This window comes from Schistocerca americana, chromosome 9, assembly GCF_021461395.2.
Source record: "Schistocerca americana isolate TAMUIC-IGC-003095 chromosome 9, iqSchAmer2.1, whole genome shotgun sequence".
NCBI classification, from domain to species: domain Eukaryota; kingdom Metazoa; phylum Arthropoda; class Insecta; order Orthoptera; family Acrididae; genus Schistocerca; species Schistocerca americana.
This window is the reverse complement of record NC_060127.1, coordinates 69115571-69137519: the sequence shown is the minus strand read 5'-3', so window position 1 is coordinate 69137519 and position 21949 is coordinate 69115571. Positions and strand designations below refer to the sequence as shown.

The following is a 21949-nucleotide window of genomic DNA, read 5'->3' as shown; positions in this document are numbered from 1 at the left end:
AGATGTAGATGTTGATATTCAAAGTGGTGGCTATATGTAACGTCTGTTCTGTTCAGGATGGCGACAAACTCGAGGAGAAGGTGAGGTCACTAATACAGGACCACGAAGCTCTCCTTGAGGAAGACTCTGCAGCGAGGAAGAAGTTCCTCAAGGAGGCGGAGGACCATCTGCAACGCACTTCTGACGAACTGGAACGCAAACTGACGGAGGCCCGTAAACGGGACCGGGAGCAGATGACCGCAGACCTGGAGAGGAAGCTGGAGGCCGCACGCCGAGATCAGGACGGCGCCCAGGAGCAGCTCACGCTGCGCATCCGGGACTACGAGGCGCTGCTGGCGAGGCGTCGGGACGAGGAGACCAAGAGGAGACAGCAGCTGGACGAGGAGGCCTCGCAGGAGCTGCGGCGCTGGCGCGAGGCCCAGGAGGGGACGGTCCGCCGGCTGGAGGAGGCGCTGGAGCAGAGCCGGAGCAGGCTGGAGGCCCTGGCGGCGGCCGTCGCGGCGCAGGCGGTCTCGGGGTCCAGGAAGCGCAGCAAAGGCAGCGGCAGCAGCAGTGACAGCGACAGCGACAGCGACAGCGGATCCGAGCGCCCCAGAGGGAGGTCCGTCCAGAAGCTGAAGGCCGAGGTGTGGGGCCAGGTACTGGCCGAGCTGGACAGGGTCAAGGAGGACCTGCGGGAGGAGCAGCGGAGGGCCGTCGAGCAGCGGAACGAGACGTCGCGGCTGGTGCTGAAGGAGATGGAGGCGGCGCTGGTGGCCCGCATCGAGGGCCGGCTGGGCGAGATCGAGCAGGCGGCCAGCGCCGAAGGGGGGGATGGCGACGCGTCGCAGGGGGAAATCCGCCGGCGCGTGGAGGAACTGGCCGAGGAGCTCAAGGAGAAGACCGCCAACGAGATCAGCTCCAAATGGAAACTGGAGAGGGTGGGGATCAAGGAAGAACTGGCGGAGGACCTGGAAGTGAAGGTGCGGCGATACATGCACGATATGGAACGAGACATGCAGACCAAGACCCTGGAGGAGGTGTACAGTAAGATCGAAGATCTGAGAACAGCTGTAGTAGCGTCTGTCGTTGCTGAAACGGTGGAGGAGAAATGGAGTCATACCGCAAAGCAGCTGGAGAAAGACATCGTGTCGGCCGTCATGGAGAAAGTCAAGAAAGAGAGAAAGGAAGATATAAGCGAAATCGAACAAACTGTTGCCAAGGAGGTAGAGGAGAAACTGCGCAAAACTGTAGACGATGTTGAGGATAAAGTGGACCGCAGGGTCAGAGAAACACTGTCTACGTCGAGAAATGACGAAAGAGAGTACACGAAGAGTTTGGTCGTCAGTCTGATAGAAGAAAGGGGGAAACTGGTTTCTGGAGAAATGGATGAGAAGCTACTGCAGGGAGTGCTGGTCCACGTGAAAGACTCCATTAAGGTCGACCAGGACAAAGCCAGGCAGGAACTGATCGAACAGTGGAACGAGACCGTCAGACGCTCCACAGTCGAGCTGAGGGACAAAATGGAGAAGGAAGTGTCTGAAGAAGTTAGAAAGCGCTGGAAAGAAGACAGCAACAAGATCAGGAAGGACTTGGAAGAGGAACTCAAGGAGGAAATAAAAGAAGAAGTGAAAAAAGTGAAGAAAGACATTCGGGAAGACGTAACGGAGAAAGCACTCTCAGAAGTTAAGGAGAACGAGGTGAAGATGAAAGCGATCATCACTGCCGAAGTCGGAACAAAGTTGGCCAGCTTGCAGTACCAGTTAAAGGAAGAGTTTGGTAGTGAAATATCCCAGACGACGAAATCTTTGGTGGAAGAGGAGCTCCTGAAGACCAAACAGCAAGTCATACAAGGTAAGTTTGGAGCAAGAACCATAGCGTGACAGCAGTGTAATTCATGAATGACCATAGTTGCTAGTTTCGGAAACAAACAAATATACATCATAAATTAAATGGCATATTTCCACTGATGAATCCCAAACCTTAGAAGGAAAGGAAAATTTACGTTTATAGCATTTGTAGACGTAGACAAATCTTGTGCCAATATCGACTGGAATACACTCATTGAAATTCTAAAGATGGCGGAGGTAAAATACAGGGACAGAAGTATGGCAGTTATAAGAGTCGAGGGGCATGAAAGGAAGAAGGGGTTCAGAAGGGAATGAGACAGGGTTGTAGCCTATCGCCGATGTTATTCAATCTGCACACTGAGAGAGCAATAAAGAAAACCAAAGAAAAATTTGGAGTAGTAATGAAAGTCTAGGTAAATGAAATAAAAATTTTGAGGTTTGCCGATGACATTGTAATTCGGTCAGAGACAGCAAAAGACTTGGAAGAGCAGTTGAATGGGGTAGGGAGTACCTTGAAAGGAGGATATAAGATGAACATCAACAAAAGCAAAACGAGGGTAATGGAATGTAGTCGAATTAAATCAGATGATGTCAAGGGAATTAGATTAGGAAATGAGACAGAAGAAATAGTATATGAGTTCTGCTATTTGGGTAGCAAAATAACTGATCATGGTCACAGTAGAGAAGGTATGAAATGTAGACTGGCAGTGGCAAGGAAAGCGTTTCTGAAGAAGAGAAATTTGTTAACATCGAGTATAGATTAAAGTGTCAGGAAGTCGTTTCTGAAGGTATTTGTATGGTGTGTAGCCATATATGGAAGTGAAACATGGACGATAAATAGTTTAGACAAGAAGAGAACAGAAGGTTTCGAAATGTGATGTTACAGAAGAATGCTGAAGATTAGATGGGTAGATCACATAACTAATGAGGAGGTACTAAACATACGAGGGGAGAAGAGGAATTTGTCGCACAACTTGAGTAGAAGAAGGGATCGGTTAGTAGGTCATGTTCTGAGGCATCAAGGGATCAAATTTTCAAATATGTGTGAAATCGAATGGGACTTAACAGCTAAGGTCATCAGTCGCTAAGCTTACACACTACTTAACATAAATTATCCTAAGGACAAACACACACACCCATGCCCGAGGGAGGACTCGAACCTCCGCCGGGATCAGCCGCACAGACCATGACTGCAGCCCCATAGACCGCTCGGCTAATCCCGCGCGGCCATCATGGGATCACTAATTGACTATTGGAAGGCAGCGTGGAGGGTAAAAATGGTAGAGGGAGACAAAGAGATGAATACAGTAAGCAGATTCAGAAAGATGTAGTTTACAGTGGTTATTCGGAGATGAATAATACCAGTCTCTGGGCTGCAGACCACAACAGTAACAACAAAAAAATTAAAAAAAAAACTAGCGCCCTGTGATAGTAATGTGTAAAGTTAATGGTTATATGTCACGTCTATTCCATAATATGCCCCGAATTGTAGCCTCAGACATTGAGTGAATCGAGCATATCCCAGTATCATAGTCCCAACAGGCACGGCTGTGTGTCTACCTATGGAGATTCTGAACCACGTTTTTTCATATGTCAAAATGCAGTAAGTAATTCGCAATTACTCGATGAAGATACTCCATATCGGTAATCTTGTAAATTTCCAGATTTCAATATCCCAGATCTTCGGTGTACAACAAGCAATCGATATATATCGAGTTGTACACAAAGCAGCCATTCCTGCACAATCGTTTCACTCAGGACCCAGTGACATAGCACAATAATATGAAGGTACAACACAAATAAACCACACCCACAAAATTGTCTTATTCCATTTTTAAATGATGAAATCCACTTCCTGTACGCTATAGTTTTTTGCTGAAATTACTCTGGAAAAGAAAGATGTTTCCAAATGTGAAAAAATTTTCCATAATATAATATGGTCTATTACCTAGGAACAAATAATGTATTAAAATTTGAAAGCGTTGCTGTGAGAAAAAATCATTTGAGAACTGTATTTGATGGTCTATCTGCTATATTATTACTATACACTAACAATCAATAAGTGAAAAAAATTAGATAGAAGTATTATCAAAAACGAGCTACAATTTAAATACTTAGTGAAACGGCAGCTATTGGAAGCTAAACCAAATTTTCATTTTAAAGATATGGAAAAATGTTAAGAGATTAAAGAAACTCAGCTCATATGCAAGTATCACATGTTCTGTAGCAAAAGACCTTCTTGCGTTTGAAGGTACAACGTGGTGCACGAACGACGAAGTACGGTCCAAACGTTCACACGTTATACAACTAGTTTCAAAAGTATACAGAATTTTACTCGCCATGAAACTCTGTACCTGAAGAATTAACGATATCCTCCAAGCAGTTTTAATACAGGGTGTTTCAAAATGAGTAAAAGGGTTTTAAGGCTTTGTAGCAGATATAACATTCCCCTGACAATTATAAATGATACACCAAACAAAAGAGAAACACAAACAGTTTGTCTTACAGTTATTCAGTGTGAACACCGATCACACCATAGAGTCGCTAGGTGAGTCATTCCGAAACCAGGATCAATGTGTCAGGAGTAACTGTTGAAATAACACTGTTTCTTAAGTCGGATAGATCAGCTGGTATCGGAGGCACACACACATGATCGCGTGAGATCGTGTGTGAACGTAGAGGTCATGCATAAACTGCTGTGTCAACTAGCCCCTTGCGCCCAATTCCACCGGTAGGATACAACGTCGTTTAACCAGTCGCGTGCTGATTATGCCAGTGAGGCGGCGCACCGTCTTGCTCGCAAATATAGATGTGTTGTTCAGCTCCTTCCCATTGAGGCACGGGCCATAGCTGTAGCACATCAAGATAAGAAACATCAGTTACAGATTATTCACCGAAAAAGAAATGCCCATAAATTTTCCGCGGGGAAAGCGTGAAAGACTCGCAGAAGTTCAACACGTTTTTCAGTCATTCTTTGTCATTCCATACTCTTGCACACAGGTATACAAACAAAACTGTTTGAGCTGCTCTTTCATTTGGTGTATTATTTACAATTGTAAGTTGAACGTAATAAATAGTACAATGCCTTAAAACCGGTATATTCATTTTGAAAAACCCTCTACATTACACTCCACTTACATATGAATATCTCAATATACAGGGTGGTCCATTGATAGTGACCGGGCCAAATATCTCACGAAATAAGCATCAAACCAAAAAACAACAAAGAACGAAACTCGTATAGCTTGAAGGGGGAAATCAGATGGCGCTATGGTTGGCCCGCTAGATGGCGCTGCCATAGGTCAAACGGATATCAACTAGGTTTTTTTAAAATAGGAATCTCCATTTTTATTATATATTCGTGTAGTACGTACAGAACCATGAGTATTTTAGTTGGCCCTGTGATAGATGGCGCTGTAATAGTCACAAACGTATAAGTACGTGGTAGCACGTAACATTCCGCCAGTGCGGACGGTATTTGCTTCGTGATACATTACCCGTGTTAAAATGCACCGTTTACCAACTGCGGAAGCTGTCGATATCGTGTTGATGTATGGCTATTGCGATCAAAACGCCCAACGGGCGTGTGCTATGTATGCTGCTCGGTATCCTGGACGACATCATCCAAGTGTCCGGACCGTTCGCCGGATAGTTACGTTATTTAAGGAAACAGGAAGTGTTCAGCCACATGTGAAACGTCAACCACGACCTGCAACAAATGATGATGCCCAACTAGGTGTTTTAGCTGCTGTCGCGGCTAATCCGCACATCAGTAGCAGACAAACTGCGCGAGAATCGGGAATCTCTAAAACGTCGTTGTTGAGAATGGTACATCAACATCGATTGCACCTGTACCATATTTCTATGCACCAGGAACTGCATGGCGACGACTTTGAACGTAGTGTGCAGTTCTGCCACTGGGCACAAGAGAAATTACGGGACGATGACAGATTTTTTGCACGCGTTCTATTTGGCGACGAAGCGTCATTCACCAACAGCGGTAACGTAAATCAGCATAATATACACTACTGGGCAACAGAAAATCCATGATGGCTGCGACAAGTGGAACATCAGAGACCTTGGCAGGTTGATGTATGGTGCGGCATTATGGGAGGAAGGATAATTGGCCCCCATTTTATCGATGACAATCTAAATGGTGCAGTGTATGCTGATTTCCTACGTAATGTTCTACCGATGTTACTACAAGATGTTTCACTGCATGACAGAATGGCGATGTACTTCCAACATGATGGATGTCCGGCACATAGCTCGCGTGTGGTTGAAGCGGTATTGAATAGCATATTTCATGACAGGTGGATTGGTCGTCGAAGCACCATGCCATGGCCCGCACGTTCACCGTATCTGAGGTCCCCGGATTTCTTTCTGTGGGGAAAGTTGAAGGATATTTGCTATCGTGATCAACCGTCAACGCCTGACAACATGCGTCAGCGCATTGTCAATGCATGTGCGAACATTACGGAAGGCAAACTACTCGCTGTTGAGAGGAATGTCGTTACACGTATGGCCAAATGCATTGAGGTTGACGGAAATCATTTTGAGCCTTTATTGCATTAATGTGGTATTTACAGGTAATCATGCTGTAACAGCATGCGTTCTCAGAAATGATAAGTCCACTAAGGTACATGTATCACATTGGAAGTAAAATATTCAAACGTACCTAAGTTCTGTATTTTTATTTGAAAAACCTACCTGTTACCAACTGTTAGTCTAAAATTGTGAGCCATATGTTTGTGACTATTACAGCGCCATCCATCACGAAGCGAAAAAAGTGGTCCAACTAAAACATTCACATTCCTTTACGTACTACACGAAATATATAATAAAAATGGGGGTTCCTATTTAAAAAAAACGCAGTTTATATCCGTTTGACCCACGGCAGTGCCTTCTAGCGGGCCAAATATAGTGCCATCTGTTTTCCCCCTTCAGCTAGACAAGTTTCGTTCTTTGTAGTTTTTTTGTTTGACGCTTATTTCGTGAGATACTTTACCCTGTCACGATCAATGGACCACCCTGCATACAAGCGCTAGACGAAACACAACCGCATATCTCAACGATGACGAAAACAGTAGATAGTGGTGGAAACTGCTTATCTTTGACTGTAGTGTGCCGGCCGCGGTGGTCTCGCGGTTCTAGGCGCGCAGTCCGGAACCGTGCGACTGCTACGGTCGCAGGTTCGAATCCTGCCTCGGGCATGGATGTGTGTGATGTCCTTAGGTTAGTTAGGTTTAAGTAGTTCTAAGTTCTAGGGGACTTATGACCACAGCAGTTGAGTCCCATAGTGCTCAGAGCCATTTGAACCATTTGACTGTAGTGTGTATTCCTTCATGTGATCCTAAAATCGGTCACTAGACTGAAAGAACGACACAGAAGCATTGTTTGTTTTCTCGGAAGCCTATCCTCAGCGTTCAACATTCTCCCCTACTGTATTTTGTCAGTAATTGTGTTCTGTTGGTAGTAGTATTTTAAATGGAAATGGGTAGCATCCTATTATTCGCCTAGAATGGCAAGAGATGGTTCAAAATGCTCTGAGCACTATGGGACGTAACATCTTAGGTCATCAGTCCCCTAGAACTTAGAACTACTTAAACGTAACTAACCTAAGGACATCACACACATCCATGCCCGAGGCAGGATTCGAACCTGCGACCGTAGCAGTCCCGCGGTTCCGGACTGAAGCGCCTAGAACCGCACGGCGACCCCGGCCGGCAGAATGGCAAGAGAAAGCGGCTAAAATCAGAGCATCTTCTCAATATTGCTTCGGACGGATGGTCATTAATTTGAAAAGGGTTATCTACCTTGATCTAGGTAGCAACATTTACATCTACAAGAGCACTCTGCAAGCCACCCGACGGCGTGTGGTGGAGGGTATTTCTGGTGGCACTAACTGATTCGCCCCTGCCTAGTCCAGTACCGAATGGCGCGAGGGAGGAATGATGGTCGGTAAGCCTCTGTGTTGGCTCAATTTCGTGAATTTTCTGGTCGTCGTTATTTAGTAAGACATATGTGGGAGGATGTGATGTGTTGCCCCGTTTATCAATTCTCTGCAGGTGATTATGGAAATCGTTAATGTCTTCTGGCGTTGCTACTTCCATATAGACAAATACATCATCTGCGAACAGACTTAAAGATTATCCGACGCTTTCTACTACACTCATGCTCATAAGTTGAGGATAATGCTGATACATGGTGAAACAGCGCTTTAGTGGGCGGTTTGCGGGTTTAAATCACCTCGGGGTATGACCATGCGATCCATTTGACCTGCGGTCTTCGCACGGTGGTGCTGGCAGCTGTCCACATACACAGAGGTGTGTTCGTGCATGTCAGAGTACGGTGCAGCGAGTAAGTGTGCAGACGTTTTCAGACGTGCTAATGGTGACTGTGTGTCGAAAATGGCTAAAAGAACACATACTGATGACGTTATCATGGGTAGAATACTAGGGCGACCGGAGGCTGGTCAAACACAGCAGGTCGTGGCACGGGCCCTCCGTGTGCCACAAAGTGTGAACTCATGATTGTGACAACGGTTCCAGCAAACAGGAAACGTATCCAGGCGCTACAGTACGGGACGTTCACAGTGTACAACATCACAAGAAGACCGATATCTCACCATCAGTGCCCAGAATACTGCAGATAGCCTTGCTCGGAACCTTACCGCAGCCACTGGAACAGTTGTCTCCAGACACACAGTCTACAGACTACTGAACAGACATGGTTTATTCGCTCTGAGACCTGCAAGGTGCATTCCACTGACCCCTGGTCACAGGAGAGCCCGCAAAGCCTGGTGTCAAGAACACAGTACATGGTCATTGGAACAGTGGTCCCAGATTATGTTCACGGACGAGTCCAGATACATTCTGAACAATGATTCTCGCCGGGTTTTCATCTGGCGTGAACCAGGAACCAGATACCAACACCTTAATGTCCTTGAAAGGGACCTGTATGGAGGTCGTGGTTTGATGGTGTTGGGTGGGATTATGATTGGTGCACGTGCACCCCTGCATGTCTTTGACAGAGGAAATGTAACAGGTCACCCCTTTTCAGGGGTGCACTGGGTCCCAGTGCACCCCTTTTCAGGAGTGCACTGGGTCCCACCTTCCTCCTGATGGATGATAACGCACAGCTCCACCGAGCTGCCATGGAGGAGGAGTACCCTGAACCAGAATATATCAGGCGAAAGGAGTGGCCTGCCTGTTCTCCAGACCTAAATTCCATCGAGCACGTCTGGGATGCTCTCGGTCAACGTATCTCTGCACGTCTTGAAACCCCTACGACACTTCAGGAGCTCCGACAGCCACTGGTGCAAGAATGGGAGACTATACCCCAGCAGCTGCTCCACCACCTGATCCAGAGTATGCCAACCCGTTGTCCGGACTGTGTACGTGTGTATGGTGATCATATCCGATATTGATGTCGGGGTACATGCGCAGGAAACAGTGGCGTTTTGTAGCACATGTGTTTCGGCGCGATTTTCTCAACTTGTCACCAATACCATGGACTTACAGATCTGTGTTGTGTGTGTTCCCAATGTGCCTACGCTATTAGCGCCAGTTTTGTGTAGTGCCACATTGTGTGTCACCACATTCTGCTATTATCCTTAATTTATGAGCTTGAGTGTAGGTTCATTAATACAGGGTGTTAAGGAATTCCCATTACAGACTATTAGGGTTTGTAGAGATGCCTTAGTAGATTAAGTTTTAAATAGGAACCAATGTCTGGAAACGTCATCCAGCGATGCTATATAGAGTGAAACTTATAGGCGCCAGCGTCTGTCAATCGATGTATTTACAGGGTGATTCCGTGATGATGTTACAAACTTTGTAGCATAATGGAGAAGGATAAATGTATGAATTTGAAGTAAGGGTGCCTGTACCGGAAACCACCGAGTCGAAAGTTGCAAGCGAAAACCGTTCTGTTACCTCTGACAGTAGAATACTAGTACTGGTACTCTTGTTGCTAAAATTGTAGGGTAGGCAACTTTGAAAGGTGGTAGTATGGACCAAACCAAGGAAAAAATGTTCAGTAAACATGGACTCTAAAATGCATACCTGAGGAGCTGTGAGCACTTCTTGATCATCGCTAGTGTGAAACACATCTTCTCCATTGAAGAAGTGCTTACAGCACTTAAGGTACGCATTTTAGAGCCCATGTTTACTTAACAGTTGTTCTTGTTTTGCCGCATATTACCGCCTCTTGAAGGTTGTCTACCCTACAATCTTAGCAACAAGAGTACCAATACATGTATTCCACTGTCAGAGGTATCAGAACGGGTTTCGCTTATAACTTTTGACTCGTTCGTTTCCAGCACAAGGATCCTTACCTCAAATTGACACACTTCTGCTTCTACATCATCCTAGAAAGTTTGTAACATCGTCACAGAATCACCCTGCATATGTTTACGTTAAGAGGCGCCGGCTGCTGTAACTCTGGCGCTCTGCAGCGTCTTTGGATGATATCCCGGGACATGGGTTCCTATTCAAAATATTATGTACTCACTCGCCTCTACAAGACTTTGATGTTTGTTACGAGCATTTTGGAACACGTGTATGTGTACATTATTATAGGTGTATCGTTTATCATTTTAATCGCACCTAAGCTTTTTATACTAAAATGGTTTGCTCTGCAAGAGGGAGTGTATACACGATTAACGATCCTAAAACTTTGCATCATTCTCCCACCACATCTCGGCTCTCCTGCATTTGTTGCTCAGTGTTCCGATGTATGTTTTTACGTATAATCCGTACGCATTATTTTAGTTGTATTTTTATCTTGTATCTCTTTTACCTGATGTAGTCTGTCAAGTTCGCCTGTAGGCATTATGCCTATTCCCCATGTTTGCATGCTATTTTATTAGTATTGTATTTCTAATTGCTGTTTGTAGCAATCTTGTGAACCACACTTAGTAAGCGGGCGGACCAGCCAACCTCGGTTTCCCGCTCTTTTGTGGCTGCCCACTTCGGTCCCGCAATTTACAGGCTCCTACGTCAGCCGCTTCCACCGCCGCAGTCAGCTGGCTTTCGGGCCCTGTGCACCGCTGTCGGATTCTTTTCATGGAGATTCGTGTTTAAGGTTTAATTACGAGCAAACTAATACGCCTATCGCAAAATGAGTTACATCAGTATTTTTCTTGTTTTGTTCTGCGTTAGCCCACACGTAGCAATTTGGTTTTAAAGTTCAGTAAAATATTTTTTGTTTTAGATTGTAGTAAAAATTGGCTGGTTTTCGACGTCTTCGCTATGAACTGCTCACTTCAAAATTATACAGCTTAAAATGTATTTGTCCTATATTAACGAAATTTTCCTAGGTTACAAGAGCACATATTGGTAGTGGAAATCTCAAGTTCTTTTTCAATCATCCAAAAAAATGTTTTTCTGATTTTTCTAAAATAACTTTTTCTCAGCCCAGGATAAACATGCTAACAGAGAGCGTGGGTTTGTTTTGGAGGTTTCTTTTCTCGTTGCAATAATCTACAACCACTGTGACCGCACAGTGTAATACGGATTTTATGAAGAGTAATATTGGCACGTAGAAGAAGGTGTAATTAGATGAGTGACGAACACTAACTTCACTTAACGAACGTTTATTCAATACTTGCTCATACAAGAGAGCGGAGCGAACTGCCTCCGGCCAGAACACATGCGGTATACATACAGTTACAGAACAGTCCAGTACAATGATTCTTGACACTTGTGGATACTTCTAGAATGTACTCGAATGGAATATAGAAATTAGAATTTTACAGTTCAGGTGAGTTTCGAACTCACGACCCTCCATGCAATACTCTAGTATCATAACCACTACACCACGATGACTGTCCTAGTCAGCTTTTTCTGCGATAATTTTAAGACTGGCACTGTGCGTGCTGGACCTCGCCATTAACTAACAGCGTGTCCGGCTGTGAAAATGAATGAGCCGTTGCGTCCAACCCACGGGTTGTTGGAAAACGAGTTATCTGTGTCTCGCAACGTAGCACCTGATTCCGACACTACGGCCACTGTTATTCCCACGGTCCAGCACGAACAGAACCAGTCTTAAATACCACTCTTTATCAAATCCGTACCACACTGTACGGTCATAGTGGTTGTAGTTTATTACTACGAGAAAACAAACCTTCAAAACAAAGCCACGCTTTCTGTTAGCATGTTTGTCCTGGGCTGACAAAAAATTTCTTTAGAAAAATTATAACAACTTCTTTGGCTGACTGAAAAACTCAGTGTTTCACACTAGCGAAGATCAAGAAGTGCTCACAGCTACTCAGGTATGCATTTTAGAGTCCATGTTTACTGAACATTTTTTCCTTGGTTTGGTCCATACTACCACCTCTCAAAGTTGCCTACCCTACAATTTTAGCAACAAGAGTACCAGTACTAGTATTCTACTGTCAGAGGTAACAGAACGGTTTTCGCTTGCAACTTTCGACTCGTTGGTTTCCTTTACAGACACCCTTACTTCAAATTGATACATTTATCCTTCTCCATTATGCTACAAAGTTTGTAACATCATCACGGAATCACCCTGTAAATACATAGATTGACAGACAATGGCGCCTATAACTTTCACTCTATATGTGCCTGTAACCTATGAACATTTCAGTAACATCGGACGAATATGTTTCAAGCTATATAGTTTTTAAGTAAGCAGTTCGTAGCGAAGACGCCGAAAACTGCACAATCCTTACTACATTCTAGAATAAAAAAACATGTATTGATCTTTAAAACCAAATTACTCCACATAGCCTTACGCAGAATAAAACAATAAAAATAATAATATCACTCATTTTGTGACAGGCCCATTGGTTCGCTTCTAATTCATGCTTTAACTCGAGTCTTCATAATAAAAAAACAAAATAAATGGCTCAAATGGCTCTGAGCACTATGCGACTCAACTGCTGAGGTCATCAGTCGCCTAGAACTTAGAACTAATTAAACCTAACTAACCTAAGGACAGCACACAACACCCAGCCATCACGAGGCAGAGAAAATCCCTGACCCCGCCGGGAATCGAACCCGGGAACCCGGGCGTGGGAAGCGAGAACGCTACCGCACGATCACGAGATGCGGGCTAAAAAAAAAAAAAAAAAAAAAAAAAAAAAAAAAAAAAAAAAAAAAAAAAGCGGTTATTCTTCAAAAAAAACAGATAGCGGTTATTCTTCATGTATTACTGTCCGTGTCAATACATATCGATAACACGAATATCTCTTTAGACTAATCAGGGACGGCCCTATGGAATGGGCTCGTAAAATTCCGCTTTAAAAATCGTTTTGTTTGTAACGGAAAACAAACGGTAGCTTTATGTGGACACCAGGCGTCGCAAATGTGTTCTATTTGGCAGAAACTTTTCAGTGTAGTCACAAAGCACGTCTTGTATTGAGTTGCACGTAATTTATCCGTTAGGTGGTCGTACGAAATTGTGTACGACCCTGTTTCTAAGTCAAGGAACAGAGCATCGAACTGGAAGCCGGCGTCGGCCACCTTTTGGGCCTCGCAGACATTGTTTCCATATCTGGTTGGGGCCTCGTCTGTACACTCTAAGATAGGGGGGAGGTGGGATGTAGAAATGAAGTAAAAAATTTATTTAATATAGTTACTTTTTATTTGGAACATAATTACGTGGAACTTGTTGCGACAGAAGTAGCTGTTTTTTTCGGAAGATTTCACCTTTTTCAGCAACTCTTTTTTACCCTTTTACGTATTTATAAAACTCCAAGCAAGTCAGCTTGTCGTTAAACTGGCGCTGTAAGACTGATTCCACAGCCCCAGGCAGCAGTCGATTTCTTTCATGCGTCCACTGGCCAGCATCAGCATCATTCTTCCTGACACTCCTTTTCCGCCTGAAATCTTTGTACATGTGATTTTAATTAATCTTACGTATTAATTTCCATTTAATATCTATCGTTTTATCATCCTATTTTTTCGTCCATTTTAATGCATTCATTGTTTCTCTTCTTCATTTTACATGGACTTCGTTTTACTTGTAATCCCGTCTGTCGTTTAAATCTTCAGCTGCGTTATTTTGTCCATAGTGAAATACGAATTTAAGATATGTTTTAAATGTTTGTATGACGATTACCACTCCAAAAATGCATATTTTCTACCAAAAAATACATTTTTGACGCCATTCCACAGTCAAAATGAAGGGATTATGTCGTATTTTGTTTTTTAACTGATAGTTCAGCGTTTTTAAATATGTAAATGATATAATAGGTAAATATAGCTGAATTGATAATCGCAAAAATTCCGAGTGGAAAAATAGTGATTGAAAGAAAAAATATGAAGAACTGAAAAAAAACATACGATGATTAAAATGATGTGACAAAGTAATAGAAACAAAAAATTACGTTTACATCAACTAAATTAATAAAAACAATGATAAAGTCACTTCGATTAAGATTTAAAAATTAAAAAGAAAAATTGCATGACGAGGAGCTTCGAGCAAATGGACTCGTCCGTCCCACATCACGGGCGTGCGCACAATCGAGGGAAAAACAGGCACTTGGGAGCGAGCGGTCTAACGTAACGGTGTCACTATGTTTTCGAGACAGGAACAACGGAGTTGGATCAAGATTGAACGTGCCAGAGGTCGTACAACACGACAGTGTCATCAAGGTCTTCAAGGGGCGCGCGGGGAATCGGCATTGCCGTACAGAACAGTGGCACGTTGGGTAAAAGCCTTCAACGAAGGTCGGCAAACTGTGGCAGACATGCATCGGGCAGGTCGTCCTAGCGTCTCTGAAGAAGAAGTGCATGCTGTTGCCTCGTTAGTGGATTAGTGATCGACGCCATACGATTCGTGAGCTCGCCCACGAAACCGGATTAGCGCATACGACGGTGCTTCGCATCCTGAAGGAATGCCTGAGCATGCGAAAAATTGCATCATGATAGGTTCCGCATGACTTGACGGAAATGATTGCGTTACGAAGCTGCTCAGAGCACTTGGAGCGCTATGAGCGCGAAGGAGAGGCTTTCTTACGCCGTATCGTAACACTGGATGAGGCATGGGCCATATCGTACGAGCCAAAACTAAAACGCCAATCCAGCGAATGGCGTCATTATGGGTCGCCGCGAAAGTCGAAAGTGCATCAGAGCTCCAGTATGGTGAAAGTTATGGTGATTCCCGTGTACGACTGTGATGTTATTCCAACGCATTACGTTCCTCCACGGCAGGCCGTCAGTGCACAGTATCACTGTTCGTTTTTGGAGCATCACCTGCGACCAGCTTTGCGAAAGAATCGGCGACACTTTCTGCGCAACCCACCCATCTTTTTGCACGACAATGCGCGGGCGCATACAGCGCAAGCTGTGGCTGCTCTGTTCGGTCGATGGGACTGGGAAGTACTGTACCGTCCACCATACTCGCCGGACTTAAGTCCTTGAGACTTTGATTTGATTCCGAAGATGAAGGAACCACTTCGTGGCATTCGCTTCAGAACTGTTCCAGAGATTCGACAGGCAATAGACCGCTGCATTTGCGCCATCAACAGAACAGGCTCTGCTAACGGTATACTACGCCTTCCACATCAATTGGCAACGAGCTCTACACAACGCTGTTGGCCACTATGAAGGGCAGTAACAGATGCTAACGTGTAACTCTTTTGTATCGAATGTGAATATTTTTTTATTACAATTTCATTCCCCTGCCCCATATGGGTCCACCGCTCCTCAATAATTGGCTTTACAAAAATACAGAAGGGTAATTACATAAAAAGGGGGGATAAAAAAGGGGACATAAATACATAGTAAATGGAGATGATGGGACTTAAAATATACACTAAGATGGGGACATGTACTGGGGGACAGTTAAAAAGTCGACATCAAGTTAAAAGAACACAGCTGGCATCAGAGTGCACTTAAAAATATAAAAAATAAAAACACTAGAAGCAAACAAAAGGTAAAAGTCGACCACAGGATAAAATTCACACAGAGCACGACACTTAAAAAACCACTGGAAACGACGGAGCATTCATGAAATAAAAAAACCGCTGGTAGCAACCTGCCGAGGGACTGGAGGCTGGAGACGAGGGAAAAAGAGGGTAAGAAGGTGCCATGGGGGAGGGGAGGGGGGAGAGGACGGTGTGAATAAATAGTTGGCACTACTCAAAGTTCCAACCCTCGTAAATTACATTAAATTGCATACCAGTATTTCGGAGTTGTTACATGTGTCGTAGTAGGTCTACACCTCTAGTTCACGGTCTTGTCACAGTCCAATAAAAACTACTGTATAATGAAGGCAGGCTTTGCACAGAACACGTCGGTTGGCTGTGTGGCGCCCTCTTATGAACCTGCAACACACAAGGAACACACAGCCGTGGTCAGAGGAACTGTCTTTCGCCTGTGCCATCTACCGTAGCAACGATGCTTTCCCGGACGCATGTTCATGGGACCTTTTTTCCTCCATTTCCAGTCAAGAACTCGTCCCTACAGTTTGTCGGTTTTACTGGTGTTTACCCCGTATATAAACACGCGCCGGCGCATATATAACGTCGTTGGGTGGCGTTTCCGGACATGGGTGTAAAAACTTGATATACACTACTGGCCATTAAAATTGCTACACCAAGAAGAAATGCAGATGATAAACGGGTATTCATTGGACAAATATATTATACTAGAACTGACATGTGATTACATTTTCACGCAATTTTGGTGCATAGATCCTGAGAAATCAGTACCCAGAACATGCACCTCTGGCCAATGAGTCGAACAAAGCTTGGATGGCGTGTACAGGTACAGCTGCCCATGCAGCTTCAACTCGATACCACAGTTCATCAAGAGTAGTGACTGGCGTATTGTGACTAGCCAGTTGCTCGGCCACCATTGACCAGACGTTTTCAGTTGGTGAGACATCTGGAGAATGTGGTTCCCAGGGCAGCAGTCGAACATTTTCTGTATCCAGAAAGACGCGTACAGGACCTGCAACATGAGGTCGTGCATTATTCTGCTGAAATGTAGGGTTTCGCAAGAGATCGAATGAAGGGTAGAGCCACGGGTCGTAACACATCTGAAATGTAGCGTCCACTGTTCAAAGTGCCGTCAGTGGGAACAAGAGGTGACCGAGACGTGTAACCAATGGCACCCCATACCATCAAGCCGGGTGATACGCCAGTATGGCAATGACAAATACACGCTTCCAATTTGCGTTCACCACGATGTCGCCAAACACGGATGCGACCATCATGATCCTATAAACAGAATCTGGATTCATCCGAAAAAATGACGTTTTGCCATTCGTGCACTCAGGTTCGTCGTTGAGTACACGATCGCAGGCGCCCTTGTCTGTGATGCAGCGTCAAGGGTAACCGCAGCCACGGTCCCCGAGATGATACTCCGTGCTGATGCAAACGTCGTCGACCTGTTCGTGCAGATGATTGTTGTCTTGCAAACGTCCCCATCTGTTGACTCAGGGATAGAGACGGGGCCTGCACGATCCGTTACAGCCATGCGGATAAGATGCCTGTCATCTCGACTGCTAGTGATTCGAGGTCGTTGGGATCCAGCACGGCGTTCCGTATTACCCTTCTGAACCCACCGATTCCATATTCTGCTAACCGTCATTGGATCTCGACCAACGCGAGCAGCAATGTCGCGATACGATAAACCGCAATCGCGATAGGCTACAATCCGACCTTTATCAAAGTGGGAAGCGTGATGGTACGCATTTCTCCTCCTTACACGAGGCATCACAACAACGTTTCAGCAGGCAACGCCGGTCAACTGCTGTTTGTGTATGAGAAATCGGTTGGAAACTTTCCTCATGTCGGCACGTTGTAGGTGTCGCCACCGGCGCCAACCTTGTGTGAATGCTCTGAAAAGCTAATCATTTGCATATCGCAGCATCTTCTTCCTGTCGGTTAAATTTCGCGTCTGTACCACATCTTCGTGGTGTAGCAATTTTAATGGCCAGTAGTGTACTAACTCCCTTCTACAACCTGTAGAAGTGTGTGACATGAGTTGTTCAACAACCAGTATGAATAAGTTTGTAGGGAACACTCAGAGCGCGACTTCTACTCTTCCTCTTGTTTTAGTCAATGATGAATTAGTCGTAATCCAGTATCATTAAGGCAAACATCAGTTCAACGCTGTGATAACCTCTCTGTGAACGGATCTATAAACCTTACAAGAAGAGTCGATCCATCATGCGTCGTTGTGCTGAAGGTGAGGCTATATCTGGGACACTTCGGCCACAGCCCCGACTTAAAGCTAGGCGTGAGTCAATTTTTCGTCTCAGCCTTATCTGTGCGGCAGGCCTGTAAACTGTTTGACCAAGTGGAGTGAGTCAGTACGTTCGGATTGCGTTTATCTCGCTGTCGTGACGAGAAGAACTGACCTTTAAGTGAAACGAAACGCGCTGACGCGCCACACTGAACAGACTAATCTTATTTCTCGTTAATTTTATAAGTCAGAGATGATATTCTTCGAAAGCTCCAACAGCAAAATCACGGCTTCAAAAGAAAGCAGATTATCGCGCAAGTTAACTTTTCCTAGGAAAATTAAGCGCGTTGCATCGTTAGTAGCCGTTGCTAAAATGACTTGTGCTCTCTTATTGTAGTTGTGGTCATAGGTCTGACGACTGTTTTGAGGCAGCTGTCCTTGCTACTCTGCCTTGTGCAAGCCTCTTCATGTCTCTATCACTACTGCAACCGCCTGCACCTGTTTACTTTGTTCGTGCCTACGTGTCTGCCTGTAATTCTTGCTCACCACATTTCCCTCGATTACGAAACTGACGATTGCTTCTCGCCTCAGAATGTGTCCTACCAACCGATCCCCTCCTCTAGGCAGCTTCCAACTCAAATTCCGTTTCTACTACTCAGTACCTCCTCATTAGTTACGTGATCTACCCAACCTTCTATTCTCTTCATGTCTGATCCTTTCATCATCCAAGTTCCAATTCTGTACAGGACTGCACTCCAGACAAATACCTCCAGAATGGGCTTTCTGTATTTAAACCTGTATTCAGTGTTCATAAATTGCTGTTTTTGAGAAACGTTTTACTCGCTCTTGCCTGCCTTAATTTTATATCTTGCTCATAAACGCTGCTAAACCGCCATTATACAGGAGTTACACCTCGTACGTGGTAGGCAAGTCATCTCGTGTCAATGAAGATGGCACATACACTACTGGCCATTGAAAGTGTTACACCTCGATGATGACGTGCTACAGACGCGAAATTTAACCGACAGGAAGAAGATGCTGTTATATGCAAGTGGTTAGCTTTTCAGAGCATTCACACAAGGTGGGCGCCGGTGACGACACCTACAACGTGGTGATATGAGGAAAGTTTCCAACCGATTTCTCATACACAAACAGCAGTTACCCGGCGTTGCCTGGTGAAACGTTGTTGTGATGCCTCGTGTAAGGAGGAGAAATGCGTACCATCACGTTTCCGACTTTGATAAAGGTCCAATTGTAGCCTATCGTGATTGCGGTTTATCGTATCGCGACATTGTTGCTCGCGTTGGTCGAGATCGAATGACGGTTAGCAGAATATGAAATCGGTGGGTTCAGGAGGGTAATACGGAACGCCGTGCTGGATCACAACGGCCTCGAATCACTAGCAGTCGAGAAGACAGGCACCTTATCCGCATGGCTGTAACGGATCCTGCAGCCACGTCTCGATCCCTGAGTACAGTACGTTTGTAAGTCAAATATGGATTTTAAAACCAAGTTTCGGATGGGGCTAGTCAATATGCATTATCAGTTTGGACTTGCAAGAATAGGCCACCGATTTTTAATTAGAAAAATGACAAACTATTGGGAGACACACGAGGAAAGAATGGAGCAAGTAAAAGGCTAGAGTGTAAGACGTAATTATCACTGTAATGGGAATAAAATACGTTTGAATGGGACATTTAGGCAAGTGAGCTGATGGTTTCGTGTCCCAAGAAAGTCCTATGCGGCATTCCAAGACAAAAGGACTACGAGTGAATGAATGGTTGGGAGATGACATAACGACAGAAAACAAGAGAAGCGTCGATGCATTTAACTGAAGACTGTAATGCATGAGTAAGTGTAGAGTAGACAGTCGTCCTGCCTTCTATGACCAGACTCTGAATACACATGTATTCATAATTTTGTGTAAAACTGCACAAGCAACAGTCGCTCGGGAAAACACAAAACAAATAACACCAAAGTTGCCTACACTGATTTCGTTGTTGCACTAAGCCATAGTAAGCAAACCTCTGGCGCTGTAATCCAGTCACATCACCTATCCTTGTCAGATAAGTGATTTCTCAGACCAATTCGAAAATTTCGAAAGGCGTATGTGATCATAAGCAAAATTATGATTGTTATGTAAATATTGCCCTGCGTCGTCAATTAATTAGCACCGTTCAAACACGGTCAGGTGAGGATCTTTGATTAATATTGTGTATTCAGTATCATAAATCTTATGGAATAGGACCTCGATCATATCCCATGAATTACCTCCCTTTATTGTAATGGCGATAAAATGAAGCGTCGAGGAGCAGAGGGCGTTTGGAGTGATCTTAAGAGGGTGTATGTTGGACTCCAGATCAATGGATGACAGGTCTCTTCGTGGATAGGCCCTGATTTCGATCGTAAATGATAGATAGCGTATGTTCATTTCACGAAAGGTCAGAAACCCTTATTATTCATGAAATGGAGATGCCTTTGTCGTAGACGACCCTATATCGAACTTTGGCCATTCTGTCTTGGTTTTGCTATGCAGCATCGTGACCGGCACACTTACGTAGCAATACATTAGAAATATCTAAGGTTTCTATCTCAACGATTTAAATACGAGATTGTTTTGCTTTAGATTTTTGTACAAAACGGTTAAACCTTTAAGGGTCATGACCAAGGATGGAATCTAAGTCGCTGGCCAAATTATGGTGCGCACTTTCATGAACACAATGGATACAGTCTTTCAAAAGACGTTTGTATGCCGCAGTCGCCACATCGGTTGGTCTCCTGACTGGAGAAGAAGTGAACTACCACTCGTTTGAACATTGCGACACTATAAACTGCCACACAAAAATATTAGAACAACTTTGTATTGCTATATACAACCTCCTAAGGTTTAAAATGCTACTGCGGGCACCCCAAATACTACTATGGGCACCTCAGATGTTACTGTTGGCACTTCATTACTCGTGAAATACACTCCTGGAAATTGAAATAAGAACACCGTGAATTCATTGTCCCAGGAAGGGGAAACTTTGTTGACACATTCCTGGGGTCAGATACATCACATGATCACACTGACAGAACCACAGGCACATAGACACAGGCAACAGAGCATGCACAATGTCGGCACTAGTACAGTGTATATCCACCTTTCGCAGCAATGCAGGCTGCTATTCTCCCATGGAGACGATCGTAGAGATGCTGGATGTAGTCCTGTGGAACGGCTTGCCATGCCATTTCCACCTGGCGCCTCAGTTGGACCAGCGTTCGTGCTGGACGTGCAGACGGCGTGAGACGACGCTTCATCCAGTCCCAAACATGCTCAATGGGGGACAGATCCGGAGATCTTGCTGGCCAGGGTAGTTGACTTACACCTTCTAGAGCACGTTGGGTGGCACGGGATACGTGCGGACGTGCATTGTCCTGTTGGAACAGCAAGTTCCCTTGCCGGTCTAGGAATGGTAGAACGATGGGTTCGATGACGGTTTGGATGTACCGTGCATTATTCAGTGTCCCCTCGACGATCACCAGTGGTGTACGGCCAGTGTAGGAGATCGCTCCCCACACCATGATGCCGGGTGTTGGCCCTGTGTGCCTCGGTCGTATGCAGTCCTGATTGTGGCGCTCACCTGCACGGCGCCAAACACGCATAAGACCATCATTGGCACCAAGGCAGAAGCGATTCTCATCGCTGAAGACGACACGTCTCCATTCGTCCCTCCATTCACGCCTGTCGCGACACCACTGGAGGCGGGCTGCACGATGTTGGGGCGTGAGCGGAAGACGGCCTAACGGTGTGCGGGACCGTAGCCCAGCTTCATGGAGACGGTTGCGAATGGTCCTCGCCGATACCCCAGGAGCAACAGTGTCCCTAATTTGCTGAGAAGTGGCGGTGCGGTCCCCTACGGCACTGCGTAGGATCCTACGGTCTTGGCGTGCATCCGTGCGTCGCTGCGGTCCGGT

At 45.0% G+C, this 21949-nt stretch overlaps 1 protein-coding gene across 1 annotated transcript in view; it reads left to right on the top strand.

The window, feature by feature from the left end:
• LOC124550654 (golgin subfamily A member 6-like protein 22) overlaps positions 1-21949 on the top strand; it is a 105401-nt gene that overhangs the window by 32331 nt on the left and 51121 nt on the right. Inside the window, exon 5 of the mRNA XM_047125378.1 lies at positions 57-1833. Coding sequence (XP_046981334.1) covers positions 57-1833 — 1777 coding nt within the window. The remainder of the gene's footprint in view (positions 1-56; positions 1834-21949) is intronic.